The 15,774-nt window shown below is 50.5% G+C and overlaps 1 protein-coding gene across 1 annotated transcript in view; it reads left to right on the top strand.

Moving 5' to 3' along the window:
• Nucleotides 1-15,774, top strand: part of GOLGA3 (golgin A3) — a 44,159-nt gene that overhangs the window by 5,363 nt on the left and 23,022 nt on the right. Inside the window, exons 3-10 of the mRNA XM_007456691.1 lie at nt 1-5; nt 4,520-5,178; nt 5,836-5,947; nt 7,782-8,088; nt 10,285-10,487; nt 12,844-12,981; nt 14,491-14,652; nt 14,922-15,290. The exon at nt 1-5 is cut by the window's left edge and continues 120 nt beyond it. Of these exons, the coding sequence (XP_007456753.1) occupies nt 1-5; nt 4,520-5,178; nt 5,836-5,947; nt 7,782-8,088; nt 10,285-10,487; nt 12,844-12,981; nt 14,491-14,652; nt 14,922-15,290 (1,955 nt within the window). The remainder of the gene's footprint in view (nt 6-4,519; nt 5,179-5,835; nt 5,948-7,781; nt 8,089-10,284; nt 10,488-12,843; nt 12,982-14,490; nt 14,653-14,921; nt 15,291-15,774) is intronic.

Genomic DNA, 15,774 nt, shown 5'->3' with positions numbered 1-15,774 from the left:
AAAGAGTGAGTCTCCCTCTCTCGAGCTAATGGAAAACCTCACGTGTGAAAAACAGCAATCGGTCAGACGTAATTCCAGGATCTGCTGTTTATTTCTCTCTGGGGCAGTGGGCTTCTGTGCTTCTCTGCAAGGATCATTTTTGTCAGGTGGTTCCCACCCCGTCCGGTCCTTCTTCCCTCTAAGGCTGCCTCTAGAAAAGCAGGGGCAACAAATACTTGGGCAGAACTGCTGTCTGTGCTTGAGCGGCCAGTCCTGGGTTTGGCTGGTTTACTGTATAAGTGGCACAGTTTCTACTGAACTTTGCTGTACAGTGTTAGAATATGTGCCACGTCCCACACATATGATAAGTATGTCCATATGCTTTGCTAAAATCAGTTTTGTTCAGGTATGAAACTCTCGTTAGGGTACCAATGAAAGCAGTCTTTTTAATCACATCGAGTGACTCTAAGAAAGGGGGGTATGAAGGCTCATTTCACTCTTCATCCAAGTTTTCTGTGGACTTGAAAAATGTCAAATTAAAGGAATTTAAAACTAAACAAACTTTTAAAAAACGCTTTTGGGGATTGATTTTGTAGTGACAGGTCCTCATCAAGGTTGGCCATTTGTTTTCCCAAGAGAGAACCTTGGCTTTTCGAGCGTCAGGGCTCTGAAGCCATTGTAAACGGACAGCACCAGGCTCTGAACTGACAGAGGCTCCCACCCGGTCAGGGGCTTCTAGGGATCTGTCCAGATGGCCTGCCAGAAAACATTACAATGATAGTCAATAGTCAATAGTAATTATGTGTGCTAGGCACTGTGTTAAATTCCCCATGGACTTTATCGTGAGGCTCGAACAGGTAAGGAACTTGCGGTAAAGTAGCAGAGCCAAGATACAGACCAGTGTCTGTGTGCCGAGCTTGTCCACAGCTTGCCTCCCAGGGGTTTGCACCGCAAGTCCAAGCTCTGCCTGGGTCATCCAACGTTAGGCAATTAATGTGTCAGGGGTTCAGTGTGAAGTTTCACATCATTTCCCATCCTTAAAAATTATATGTATGCATATATGTGTGTAACACCTTAGCCTCAGTAAGATGACTTCTGTCCGACTGCTGGGCTCATCACACACTGGTCTGAGCAACCTGACAGGCCCGCTTGCTTGGTCACCCCGCCTTTTCCGCCCCACGCCGCACTAAGGAAGGCAGGCAGCAAGATGCCGGCTACTTTGGCTACCTGTCCCCTGCTCTGGAGACCCTCGGGGCAGGGCCGGCTGAGGAGAGTGCAGCCTGGCAGGTGCCATCCTCATGCAGATCGGCAGCTGGGTGGGTCCTCCCCATGACCCAGGGGAGCTCAGAGCTGAAGTGACCGCCAGTGCCCCCGGCTGAGCTGGGATTTGAACCTGCCTATCTGAGCACAGAGCTGTGCTCCCCACTGCTGTGCTTGTGACCCATCAGCATGGCCTATCGGTTCATGGAGTAGCATAAACCAGGTGAGGTTTTCTTTAAGAGTACAGGTTAGTTCAAAATGGGAGAATCTGTTGATAGAACTCATCATAATGGTCGTTCCATGTGGCAAGAATTAATGACCATCTCAGTAGGTGCTGAAAAGGTATTTGATAAAACTCAGAATTCTCGATTCAAAAAATACAAAACAGGCAAAGCAAAAACAAGCTAGGAGTAGAAAGATACTTATTTAGGAATGTAGTTCAAACCTCATATTTAAATGGTAGAGATGATGGGTGAAAGTCCTCCCCTGTTTTCTTTTTGTTTGTTTTTTGTTTTTCTTTTTTGCGATACGCGAGCCTCTCACTGTTGTGGCCTCTCCCGTTGCGGAGCACAGGCTCCGGACGCGCAGGCTCAGCGGCCATGGCTCACGGACCCAGCCGCTCCATGGCATGTGGGATCTTCCCAGACCGGGGCACGAACCCGTGTCCCCTGCATCAGCAGGCGGACTCTCAGTCACTGCGCCACCAGGGAAGCCCAGTCCTCCCCTGTTTGAGAGCATCTCCACGCGTGTGCCTTCACGTAGAGGTGGTGATAATTTTTATGCGGGGGAGCCCTGCTCTTCACACGACCTTTCTCACTCCCCTCTCCTTAGCTCCTTCGTTAACACAGTAGAGGCCCTCCTCATCCGTCGTGATCATGTGTATGTACCAGCATTGCATTAACCAACCCATAGTGATTGACTTTAGGTGGTTTCTAATTTTTTGAAATTGCAAACAATGCTGCAGGGAATGTTTTGTGTCTTGGCATACTTTTGTGGGTAAATCCTTAACTGTCAAATTATTGGGTAAAAGGCTTTATGTTAGTTGATATGTATTGCCCTCCATGTAGGATGGACTGGTTTACATTCCGGTTAGCAGTCTGTAAGTTCCTTGGCAGCATTAGAAATAATGAAAATTGAATCTTCGTCCTCTGATAGGTGAAAAAACCCAGTATTTCCTAACAGTCAGTGCCTCTTTGCGTGTTGGCTGTTTGGGTGTCTTTGTCGGTCTTTGTCTGTTTTTCTGTTGGTTGTCTTTTTGTTATGTTGGTACTGTATATGAGGAAGTTATCCCCTTCTAGTATTTTTGCAAATAATTTTTTCTTAGTTTGCCGTGACTTCTCTTCTGGCATACTTTTTGCTGCACATCAGGTTTTTTTTGTTTGTTTGTTTGTTTGTTTTTGGCTGTGTCGCGCAGCTTGCAGGATCTTAGTTCCCTGACCAGGGATCAAACCCGTGCCCACTGCAGTGGAAGCACAGTCTTTTTTTAAAATTCAGTTTAAAAAATGTTTATTTATTTGGCTGTGCCAGGTCTTAGTTGCAGCACATGGGGTCTTCATTGCTGAGTGCAGACTCTTCGTTGTGGCATGCGGGATCTTTAGTTGCCGAACGCGGGCTCTTTAGTTGTGGCATGTGGGCTCTGAGTTGCAGCATGCAGGACCTAGTTCCCTGACCAGGGATCGAACCCGGGCCCCCTGCATTGGGAGTGCGGAGTCTTAACCACTGGACCCCCAGGGAAGTCCCGGAAGTGCAGTTTTAACCACTGGACCACCAGGGAATTCCCTGCACATCAGATTTGAATGTTTACAGTCAGAACTTTCAGTTTTTGCTGTTGGCTTCTTTTGGGGTTCATGTCATATTTGAGAGGATCTCCCCGTTTGAAGGATATAAGTAAATTCACCTCTGTTTTCTTCTTATGCTAAAAGTAAGAGATAGTATAAAAAGCATTAAAAAGTTGTGTTTTTTTCTGTGTAAATCTAATCCACTTGCAATGTTTTGGATGGAGGCGAGAAGTGGGAGTGAGCCTCTTTGTGGACAGCTGGCCAGTTATCTCAAATTGCGTATTTTGTAGTCTGTCTTTTCCCCACTGGTTGGAATGCTACCTTATTGTGGTGCTTCTTAAATATCTATAGACCCCACCTATGCTTGGACCAGTTCCTGGGCTGTGTTCTGTGTCATCAGCCCACCTGCTGCTTTTCTCATTCTCAGTGGATCTAATTATGGCAGCTTTATAGTGTGTGTTACCATCTGGGAGGCTGGGCATGTCCAACGCACCACGCCCCTAACTCTTCCTTGCTGCTCTGGCTCATTTATCCTTCCTCTTGTATCCCAGCATCATTTCAAGATGCTCCTCGCCCACCTTGTCCCTTGCCACTTTGGGATTGCACTAACTTTGTAGAGTAACATAGAATATTAATCTGTAAGAGAAAGTCATGTTGATCCAGCGCCAAGGAATGGTGTCTTCCCTCATCTCCAGCCTCATTCAAGGCCACTTGGGAAGTTCTAGCTAACATGATGATATGAGAAAAAGAAGTAAGAGATATAAATATTGAAAAAATAGGAGAAATGTTGTTATTTGCAGGTGTTGGTAACACCTTGGAAAAATGCTGGAGAATCAACTGAAAAATTGCTATCATCATAAATTTATAAAAATATAAAATTATTAAAATAATTGGGGTTTAGAAATTGTCAGTTTCAAATACAAATATGAAAAATCAAGTTATCCTAGTATCACCAGTTATGAAATTAGTGGGAAAAGATAATATTTATAATATCAACAAAATAACAAAATATCTAAGTATTAAATTTAAATGACAAAAAAAATGGTTTAGACTCTAGATAAACACTACATAACTTCCTCTGTCGAGGGTCAGGCAACAGATATGAATAAATGGGGGGAAGTGGCTCATTATCCCCTCAGTAATTATAAACTTAAGGTAGTTCTAATTCAACAGGACTTCTTTCTTAACTTGAAAAATTTTAAGGTTTATATAAAAGAATTATCATGGGAGAATAGTCAGGAATATTGTGTGAAGCAGGTGTGAGGAGGAAGGACGTGCTCTGGTGGGTGTTTGGAAACGCCGTCGGGTCAGAGTCAGGCGTGCGCTTGGCCCTCACCCGGGGCCCCGTGGAGGCAGCGAGTCACAGAGCACGGGAGGCCTGTGCCGCAGCCGCGTGGCAGGGAGCCCTCGTTGCGTAATTGGCGTGGCCTTTCTGGATGGCAATTTCTGAATGCTGCTTGTCAATTTTAAACATAATTTTTGTACTTTCTTTTCCTTCTCAGTCAAGTCAACCTGTAACTAAAACGAGACTTTTTAGCACACTTGATCCTGAACTCATGTTGAACCCAGAAACCTTACCGAGGGCCAGTGCCGTGGCTATGACCAAAGAATATTCCTTCCTGCGCACCAGCGTCCCTCGGGGGCCGAAGGTGGGCAGCTTAGGGCTCCTGGCACATCCTAAGGAGAAAAAAAGTTTCAAATCAAGCAAAATTCGGTCTCTGGCTGATTACAGAACTGAAGATTCAGACGCTCGGAATTCTGGTGGAAATGTTCCGGCTCCGGACTCTGCCAGGGCTTCCCTGGAGCAGAACCGAGGCAGTGGGACGTCAGTGGTGTCTGAGCTCAGCCTGTGTCCCGAGGCCGACGACCACCTGGAGGATGCATCCCTGATGGGGGACAATGTGTCCGAGGCTGACGGGACCGAGAGTGACAGCTCCTCCTATAGCAGCGTCTCTGCCCGAGGGACGGCCGGCCTTCCGGTGAACACGGGGGGTGTGCGCCAGGCCCCTTGTGGGGTCAGCAGCCAGGAGATCGCCACCAGCGCCCTGGGCCAGCTCCCCTCCATCTCGGATGTCCTCCAGGCCGCAGCTGCCGAGCGCCAAGAGCAGAGGCAAAAGGTCAACGGGGAGACACGGCGCCGGGCCGACAGCATCTGCAGCAGGTGGGTGACGCCGGGCCCGCAAGGCACTGCCTTCCTCTCCGAGTCCCCCCTTGGTCTTTAATGCTTCATTTATATGCACTCTGTCTCTTTGTAAGAAGTGGAATTGGGTTGAATGAGTAATCACCTGCAGTGTTAAGATATCCTGCCTTCCAGGGTCTGTGTAGACCTGTCTCTAAAACTGCACAGATGTGACGGGGGCTCATGTCTCCTTGAGGACGTTCTGGCCATGTGGTGGCTGAAAAGGCCGTGCTGTGGTCGGGAGTGTTTATCGGTAGCATTCCTAAGAGCTTTGGCTCGCTACCTAAATCTTTTTTTTTTTTTTTTGCGGTACGCGGGTCTCTCACTGTTGTGGCCTCTCCCGTTGCGGAGCACAGGCTCCGGACGCGCAGGCTCAGTGGCCATGGCTCACGGGCCCAGCCGCTCCGCGGCATGTGGGATCTTCCTGGACCGGGGCACGAACCCGTGTCCCCTGCATCGACAGGTGGACTGTCAACCACTGCGCCACCAGGGAAGCCCCTAAATCTTTTTTACTTATTTTTTTTAAATTCGGGGAGAGGAGCAGAGGGGTGTGGAATTTGGAGAGTATGGATGGTGTAAAGGAAAGACAGTGATCGGTCATCTTCCCACCACCTGATCCTTTGTGCCTTTATCCTCCAGCGTGTCCATGGAAAGCTCTGTTGCTGAAACTCATGATGAAATGTTGCAGGTTCTTAAAGAAAAAATGAGACTCGAAGGACAGCTGGAAGCTTTATCATTAGAGGCTAGTCAGGTAATGGAGATTTGATGGATGTATCAAAGTGCCATGTCTTTGAGAAGAATGTGCAGTTCCTGTTTGTCCGTACAGTTTTACACGTGTCTTTAGGAATAAGCTTTAGCAGCAGCAGCAGCTGCACAGCAGCCTCGTCTTCTGTAGCTGTACGTTTTTGTCCGCTTGATTTGTCAGCCACAGAAAGAAGTGTGCTGGTTTTCCACTCCGTGTGGTTTCTCCTTGTATCTCCATCAGGATCTGCCTGGGAGGCTTCCTAGCTCTGCTGTCAGAGACCTAACAGTCCATGACAGTTAAATCTTTGGGGTGGATTTCACCTTTTTCTGGCCTCTGGTGGACTTGTCATCTTTGCCCCTTTAGTACTTTACTTTTTCTGATACGAATTTTGCTTTGTCTGGTTAGCATATGCCTAAAGAATCATTTTCCGTCCCTTAATTTTCAGCTTTGCGATCAACAATTACAGTAACTCAGTTCAGCTGCCTTTGATCCTCTGCTCTTGGCACGGAGACGGGGAGAGCACAAAGCACTGGGGGGTGTGAGGTCGAGGCAGGGGGCTCTCCCTTCCCCTCAGGAGCCTGCGCTGAGAGTGCTTGCTCTGCTGAATGTGCTTCTCACGTCTGATGACTTTTTTGTTCACACGGTCCTGGGACACAGACTCTGTACATAAAACTCTAAACTGAAGAGGTGATTACCAAGGTGTTGGGGTTAATTTTAGTTGCACACGATTTTCACTTTGTCCTCCTGTAGAACGTGACCTCAGCAAGTGCGTGTCCACCTCCCCCGAGTTTGACGCCCTGAACAATCGAAGCACCTTAGCTGGCTTTTACTTTACCTCCTTATCCTCCTGGGATTTGATTTGCTCTTCAGTTGTGTCCAAGCCAAGATCTTTGTGGATTGTTACGGGTGCAAAACTTTTTGGTATTTCTGTGAATATGCTGATTATACTTATTACAAAATCTTATTGCGTTTGCTCAGTTAACTCATTTTTTTGGGGTATTCTTCCGTTTGTTGAATTTATTGTCTGTCTTCACGACATTGGTCTTCTGTTATTGCGTGTTGACATGCAGCTGTCTGCTCTTCTTTGCATTTTGAAATTGCTATACACACCCTGATAGGCTGGCTTCAGGGTGGGCGGGAGATGCTGATGGGTGGGTAGGGGTCGTGCCCTTTGCTCAATGTCTGTTCTCAGCTGCCCCTGGGGCCTAGGGCTTCTCGAGGCCCCACCTCTCCTCTCCCTGCTGGGTGCCGCGGACAGTGGTCCCCACGGCCCTGCCACGTAGCACAGACTGTGCCTCAGGCTGCTCCATGCCCAGCAGCCCTGGCTGCAGCCCCTCCGAGCCTCTCCTATGTAATGGCACCCTTTCCCCACAGACGTGTTCTGTGGATTTTGTTTTCCCCAGATCTGAATCTGGCTGCTCTTCATCTTTTAGAGATCCCTCAGCACTCCGGGTATTCTTACACTGTGTGTTTGTGCATGCTTGTGCACTTTTTTGTTTTTTGGACAAATATGTTTCCCAGCGTCCTTGTGGATGAGTGGGTGCTTGCAGAGCTTTTCCCACGTGCTGTCCTGCCCAGGTGCCACCGTGCGGAAAACAGGCAGACTCTGTATTCACCCCTCCTACCTCTTGCGCCTGTTTGGAGAAACCCCTTCTTTTTGGATAACTGTAATGCTAGAGGTGACTGAATGTTTTGGAAAACATGGTGCTTTCCTGTAAAGTTCACCTGTTGGACACGTTTCTCTGTCTCATTGGCTGTGTTTTGGTAGCCCTCTTAATACGCAGGGTGGAAGTGACTTATTTTCCTGAATGTCAGTGTGGCTGTGTGTGGGTCTTTCCAGGCACTTAAAGAAAAGGCCGAGCTGCAAGCACAGCTGGCTGCCCTGCACACGAAGCTGCGGGCACAGCTGGAGCACAGCCACAGCAGCCAGCAGAGGCAGGACTCGCTCAGTTCGGAGGTGGACACTTTAAAGCAGTCTTGCTGGGACCTCGAGCAGGCAATGAGCGCTCTGCAGAACATGCTGGAAGCCAAGAATGCTAGCCTGGCCTCCTCCAACAGCGACCTGCGGTTGGCAGAGGGGCAGTACCAGAGACTCGTGGCCAAAGTGGAGGAGATGCAGAGGAGCATCCTCAGCAAGGACAACACAGGTGAGCATCCTGCGTCTGCATGTCTGTCCCTTAGTCGCGTGCAGGCGCCCAGGGGCTGTGTCCCTGGTAGGGGTTGTCTCGTCTGCTCTGAGGACTGACCTTTGTCACATCAGTGTGCTGGGGGTTATCCTCCCTTCTGATTTATACATGAAGTGTCCACTTGCCTAAAGTAGTGTTGTTTTTGGTTCAGCTTGAAGAATTCTGCACGTTTTTGCATGCGCATCACAGGGGCGGCTTAGGTCTTAGAAATGGACTGTGGACCCCTGACTGTCAGAAGTAATCGTTTCCACTCTTCTGCCTTCTCAGTCCATTGTTGTTTGGGGGCTAGATCTGCCTGCTTATTCCAGAATTGCAGGCGCCATTTAAAATATTTAAAAGCAACACTTGAGTAGTAGATCTTTATTTTCCTTTCCATAAGTTCAGGTTTTGGGTCTAGCTGGATCCCCGTGGGAACCCCCTCTGGAACGATAGACAGATGGAACAGTGGAGTCAGGGAACCTTGCTGGTGGGCCAGGCACGGCGGACCTGTGTGTCCTTCCCTCGTGCTTTCTCCTCATCCTGGGGGCGCGTACTCCATTCCCAGAGCCCATGCTCCACACGCAGCCGGCGCCAAGAAGTGTGGTCTGTGGGCTCACGACATCTCACTGTGCTGATGGGAGGAGGGGGAGAGGGGGTGGGAGAATGGCGCTCAGAGCCCAGGGCGTGTCAGCCCAGACCCTGGTCTCCAGTGCAGGCTGCAGAGATGACGTTATTGTCCCCGAGGTCTGGGCGTCTGAGCGATGTGAGCAGGGTGCGGCGGGGCTGCTGTGAAGGACCACGGTGTCTGCCGACGTGGAGCCTTGGCCGTAAGACTTGTGAGATGAGGTTTCAGATCTGATGAACTAAAGGAAAAGTGACAAACGGCTGTGGCAAAAACTTTATCCGGATCCTGGAGGGGGAAAGCACCAGCTGAGAAATAAAACAGCCGACTGACTGTAGTCTCTGAGCATTTTATAGTACCCAATCCCTTAAGAAAACTATAAAATCCAAGAAGTTCTGTATTGCTCTGGGTTGCAAGGCGTGGCCAGACCAGAGCTCGGCAGGCAGCAGTCTGACCCGCACCCACGCCTTGCTGTCGGTGTGTCTGCTGGCTGGGGGATTTGGGGGTGCGGGGGAGGTGCTCCTGTTGCCATCCTAAAGCCCCACTGCTCTGAACTCTGAGGCGCATCTATCCCCAAGGATTTCACATCAGGGCTCATGGATCCTATCGTGTTTTTTTTGTTCTGTTTTAAATTTTTGGAAACTATCATTAGAATCGTTAAGTGTTTTCTTAAATACTTGGTGTAATTTATTTTTTAAATAATTGACTGGTTTTGTTTGTACTATGATTTGGGTTTCTGCTATGATTTCCTGTTTGCTCCCCTTCCCGCCCTGCCCTCAACAGTGTTGACCATATCAGCAGACCGGCAGGGTTTAGTGTGTATGCCATTCCTGAGCTTGTTGATGACTCACAGATGTCATCATGCCAAAGTCTCGAGCCAGAAAGCTCCCATGGCAACGTTGTGGACACACAGTCGATCTCATTGTTTGCAGATTTGCTAATTGTGAATTCTCCGATTCACTAAATGTATTTGTACCCCCACCAGTACTCACAGCTCTTTCCGGTCATTTGCAGATAGGTGAAGAGCAGAGAAGGGTCGCGGTCACCTGATGTGCAAAAAGGCTCAGCCTTCTCGGTTCAGCTCTTGTACCACAAGTGTCCTTTAATGGTCGATTTAGTGCCACGTTTTTTGCATTTTTGTGCTGTTTGGGGTGGTTTTGCTCTTTACGATTAACCCCAAACACTGTGTGGTGTTCCTAAGTGCAGGAAGGCCGTGACGTGCTTTGTGGAGAAAACATGGGTGATAGACAAGCTCTGTACGGGCACGAGGTACAGCGCTGTCGACTGTCAGTTCAGCGTTAATGAATCAAAAGAAAGTGAAGCAAGGTGTCTTTCAGCAGAAGCACACGTAAAACAAGGCTGTGTGTTATCAGTTGATGAGCAGTGACCAGACCCTAACCGGGATGCCCGGGACTGTGGCTCGGCACTTGAGGTTGCATAGAAGGGATCGTGCCGAGGAAGAGGGGACCCAGAGTGCGCTGCTGTCTGCGGAGCCGGCTTGACGGGACCTTTGGCGCGGCTGGGCTCCCCTGAGCGTCTCTGCTTGCTTGTTTCAGTGCATGACCTGCGGCAGCAGATGACAGCCTTGCAGAGCCAGCTGCAGCAGGTGCAGCTGGAGCGCACGACGCTGACCAGCAAGCTGAAGGCGTCCCAGGCCGAGATTGCGTCCCTGCAGAGTGTCCGGCAGTGGTATCAGCAGCAGCTCGCTCTGGCCCAGGAGGCCCGGGTCCGGCTGCAGGGCGAGATGGCCCACATCCAGGTACAGCCCCTGCCGTGGCCAGCGGCTCATGCTGCACATCTGGTGTGGAACACTTGCTTTTTCCCTAAATTGAAGCGACTTTTCTGAGTTTAGATTTCACCCATAGGTTTTTTGAAAATCTGCTGAACACCCATCTAGCCCACACCCCACTGCATGGGCAGGGAGGCCCTGTGGGGTGGTGGTGGTGGGGGTCACCTCCTTCTGTGACCTTCTGACACAGGGAGTTTCACAGCTTCTGCTTGAGCATTTTAAATACTAAAATCCCCCTCTCTGGGATGTCCTGTGTTCCTCTCTCTGAGTCGTACATCCCGTCCCCTCTCTGGGGTCGCCTTTTGTCGTTGGAACCCAGCTGTGAAATCCACGCCTGCGGGGGTCTCGGGCCGCTTGCTCCCTGGCTCTCCTGCGCCGTCACCACCTCCTGTGGCGCGTTTCTTACGTGCACAGAGCGCGGCACACGCCACCTCCTGGCAGAGCTCTCCAGCTGCCTGGTCACCAGATCCTCCCAGAGAACACTCATTTCCCATATCCTCGCTTTCTTCCTGTGTTGTTAGGGTACCAGAGTGTCAGCCTCTAACTCTGCGTGAGTGGGAACAGGTGTGAGTCCAGGTCTGCAGGGTGACCGGGGCCGAGGCGTGTTCTCGGGAGCAGTAGGCAAGATGCTGAAATGCACTTTGCTCCAAATCTCAGTGTTTGGACTAATTGGACCGATTGTGAGGGTGCTGATGGTGCCTTGGTCAGCCTGTCTTCTTTTTGAATTTTGCTGTGGGTTTTATTTTATCTCCCCACTTTTTTTTTTATCCAGGTAAAATGTTGTACCTTTTTTGTTACAATATTCAAAACATTGAAACTTTACTTCTCAAGTAGAGGACGTAAAGTACTAACTCCACCAAATGCTCCTTTTTAAAAAAATCTAAAGTCTACAAATATACAAAATAGAATTTAAAAAAATTTGTTGTATATATTGTAAAAATAAATTTATTTATTATTTATTTATTTATTTTTGGCTACGTTGGGTCTTCGTTGCTGCACACAGGCTTTCTCTAGTTGCAGTGAGCTGGGGCTACTGTTTGTTTCGGTGCGTGGGCTTCTCATTGCGGTGGCTTCTCTTGTTGCGGAGCACGAGCTCTAGGCACACAGGCTTCAGTAGTTGTGGCTCACGGGCTCCCGAGCGCAGGCTCAGTAGTTGTGGCGCACGGGCTTAGTTGCCCCACGGCGTGTGGGATCTTCCCGGACCAGGGCTCGAACCCATGTCCCCTGCATTGGCAGGCGGATTCTTAAGCACTGCGCCACCAGGGCAGTCCTTATGTTGTGTATTTTTTAAGCTAGAGGACCTGGCTTAAATACGTCCTTAGCATAAATAAGCGTTTGTTCTACTTACCATGTACTTGGAAATAATTGCAAGTCAATGCAATTTTGAAGCTGTTGTGCATTTATTTGAGGCATGGAATATTTAAAGAATCCAGATTTATATCCTGAGCTAAGTCAGAAATGGCATTTGGAAGACAGAAATGGAGAAAGAGTCCAAGGGAATGGCAGTTTGAGAACCATAACTGCTTTTTTCAAATTCCTTTGACACCCAGGTCAGCGTTCCTTAATTACCGCATGTGGTACATTTTCACCCTATTTCTCCAGTAACGTGGAAGCGTCCCAGGAACGTTCAGGTTGGAGAAGAACGCAGTCTTTATTCTTTTGTTGCCTTGAGATGAAGTCCCGGCGAATGACGCCTTTCCTTGCTCTGGGCAGCTTCCGTCTTAGACCCTGAAGCTCACAGCTTCTGGTCGCATTGGGCATCAGGTCTAGGTCTAGGAGCATTCGCATCAGCTCTGGAAGGGGCGTGCTCGCAGGTCTGCACGGCCTGGGTCAGACCGGGGCGGATGCCAGTGCCACTTCCTGGGAGTAGCCAGGGTCAACCTGGTGCGTGACCGGGACAGTCGGGGACTGAGAGGGCAGGGCCTAAGGTGTGTCTGGCCGTGGGTCAGTTTATCTGATGGGCAGATTCCTGGCTGTCCCTGCCGCCCAGATGAGGCCCCTCACCTCCGGACTCAGGGCTGCCCCTTCAGTGGGAACTGTCACATAGGTCTTGCAACAAACCGCACCGTCGTGGGGGTGATGAACGCTGACTTCTGGGCTGCCGGCTGGCTCCTCTTAGGTACACAGAACACAGGTGGCCTGAGGGTCATGGTGGCTGCCAGGAAGGTGGGCAGGGAGGCCCTGCGGGGGTGGTGGTCCTGGGGAGCGGCCCTCCCATGGGCCAGCGCTGTACAGAGAGCCTCACCCTGGTGGCCTCAGGGACTGGCTGGGCTGTGCTTGTGCTTGGAATCTAGCAACCTTCGACTTGTGGTGTTTTTCTTTGAAGATTGGACAGATGAGCCAGGCGGGCCTCCTGGAGCACCTGAAGCTTGAGAATGTGTCCCTGTCCCACCAGCTGACGGAGACCCAGCAAAGGTCGATCAAGGAGAAGGAGCGCATTGCCGCCCAGCTCCAGGGCATCGAGGTGGGGCCGTGCTTCTGGGGCTGCGGGGTGTCAGTGTTGTCTTGGGGTTTGGGGGTTTGGGGTTTTTTGGTGTTGTTTTTTTTTTTGACATTGATCAAGGTTAGGAAAATATATCAATACATACACCTATACGTAAACATTAGTACTACATACATGCGTATGTATGCATATCTTTTAAAATACTCCTTTGAACCATGTGCAGTGATTTAAGGTTTTGGGATTCTGTTCCTCGTGTTCCCTGTATGCTCAATCCCTCCCTCGTCTGTGCACTCTCAGAGGTAACCTGGGCCTTCCTCTGAACTGCCTAGTTCCGGCCTCAGCCTGCGTTACCGTTTCACGCTCCAACAGCCACGTGGACTGGTTAGGACCGTGTCCAGCCGCCTCTGTGGATTATCCCAGGGTAGGGAGATGCAGTGGCTGTGACCTGTGCTCTTTGTCAGCTGTGAGACTCTGGACTTAATATCTTAACTCTCTGGGCTTTGTTCCCTTTTCATTAAATATGGATAATAATACCTACTTAATAGGCTTGTTGGGAAAAGTAAAGAAGAAAAGGGGTACACGGCATCCTGGCATTGTGTACCGAGAACCTCATGGTCACACAGAAGATCGGTGTTCTGTGACTGTGGTCTCCCATATCCCCGTTTATCTGCATGTGCTCCTTTGTCCTCACGGATGACGTGAATGATGAAAGTCGTGTTGTGTCAAACACATGCTTCAAGGGCTCAGTGTCAAAGAAATAAAAAGATTGTAAGTTATAAGCTAATGTTTTTTCCCTAAGAAAACTCCTAGATGTTGGGTCTTATCTACATAGTCAGGACGTAAGGAATGCCATATTTGCCCCACGGCCCCTGGTCTCTAGTCTTACCAAGTGGCATCTGGAAGTAATGTTGTGGGACTTCCCTGGTGGTCCAGTGGTAAAGAATCCGCCTTCCAGTGCAGAGGACCCGGGTTCTATCCCTGGTGACGGAACTAAGATCCCACATGCCGTGGGGCAACTAAGCCTGCGCACCACAGCTACTGAGCTCGCACGCCTCAACTAGAGAGCCTGCGTGCCGCAACGAAAGATCCTGCATGCCACGGCTAAGACCCGATGCAGCCAAAAATAAATAATCTTTAAAAAAGAAAAGAAGTAATCTTGTGAAAGAGAATGTGCCGTGTATCACACCCCGAACAGCCTGTCTTCACGCAGGTGGCGGCGGTGGCGGCTGTGGCGGTTTCATTCACCACTTTATCCCAGTTCTTAAAACTGGGTTGTCTGCTTGCTTCTCTCTTCAGCCAGGCCCGAGGGTCATCAGGGGAGCCATGGGTGGAGGAATCGGCCGGTGGCCTGTCTTGGCAGTGGGAGGGCGCCAGCTTTCTGCCCCCGTCCCCTCGGGCCCTCTCTCTGTGGGTCATGGACAGGATGGTGACGGGGACGATGGCTTCTCTCCAGGGTGGTGGGCTTGCCCACCAAGGCTGTAGCTACAGGTTATCCTGCTTTTTAAAAAATGCTCTGTCTTCTGGGCCCAGGCTGACATGTTGGACCAGGAAGCTGCCTTTGTGCAGATTCAAGAGGCGAAGACGATGGTGGAGGAGGACCTGCAGAGGAGGCTGGAGGAGTTTGAAGATGAGAAGCAGCAGCTGCAGATGACGGCGGCCTCGGCGGCGGCCCTGGAGCAGCAACTGGAGCAGGCAAGCCCCTCGGGCGCTCTTGTCGCTGCCCTGGGGCCGCGGCCAGCCTCACGGGGCTCGTTGGCGCTGGTCTGTCCGTCACGTTGTCAGACCCGGCGGGGGTTCACTTCAGCTCGTGGTCTCCTGTGCCGCTGCTTTACGCAGAAGGCTGCCTCCAGAGCATCGTCCAGACTGTTTGAAACCCAAGCACGGAAGAAGTACAAACTCTTGGGACATGCGGTGTTTTCGTTCAAGCGCGGTTACATCGACTGTGGTTCCTTTTTTCCTAGGTGAAGCTGACTTTGCATCAGCGAGACCAGCAGCTTGAGGCTTTGCAGCAGGAGCACCTGGACCTGATGAAGCATTTCACCTCGACGCAGGAGACTTTGCAGAGCAGGGAGCAGGCCCTCGGGGACCTGCAGGCCCACTACGACGAGCTGGAGGCCAGGCTGGATGAGCTGCAGGGGGAGGCCGCCGCAAGGGACGATGCCATCCGTTTCCTGCAGAACGAGAAGATCGTCTTGGAGGTGGCTGTGCAGGCAGCCCAGAGCGGCAGGGAGGAGTTTGATAGAGAGGCAAAATGCCTGGAAGAGGGGACCCAGGACTCGTCAGAAGCTTTAGAGCAGTTGACAAAGGAATTGGCCATCAAGTCCAGCCAGGTAATGCAGTTTGCTGTCACTTTGTTACAAGTGGAAATCACATATACAAGAAGTAACGCTGATTGTTTGGTCCTTTGTTTTGTTCTTTTTTTGAAACATGGAAGAATGCTTCCAGAGGAGGGCCCAGGGCTCAGCTGGGGAAGGGGCCCACAGCAGCTGATGGGGTACTTCCGGTCCTAGGTTAGTGGCTGGGTGTGTAGATACCTGGCTGGGAACTGGGAACCGGGAACCGAGTTGTTTGGGGCTTTGAAAGTAATCTGCCAAGAAACACCAGCTTCAGTGCGCCTGCGAGGAGGAGCTCAGACCTGCGAGAAGCAGCGTGGGGCTTTGGTTCTTTCCTTCCTGACTGCCTGACGCAGTGCAACGCCCTGGACGCGTCAGCAGGACGGTGGGTGAGGGTGGGAGGCGGCCGAGGGTCCGGGTGTGTGCGCACGTGGCCTAGCACGCCACCCGGGAGCTGCCATGCTGTGATGTGGGTGAACAG

This window comes from Lipotes vexillifer, unplaced genomic scaffold (genome assembly GCF_000442215.2).
Source record: "Lipotes vexillifer unplaced genomic scaffold, Lipotes_vexillifer_v1.1 scaffold1529, whole genome shotgun sequence".
In the NCBI taxonomy this organism is placed as follows: domain Eukaryota; kingdom Metazoa; phylum Chordata; class Mammalia; order Artiodactyla; family Lipotidae; genus Lipotes; species Lipotes vexillifer.
The sequence above is the reverse complement of the archived record's forward strand: the minus strand, read 5'-3'. Positions and strand labels throughout refer to the sequence as shown.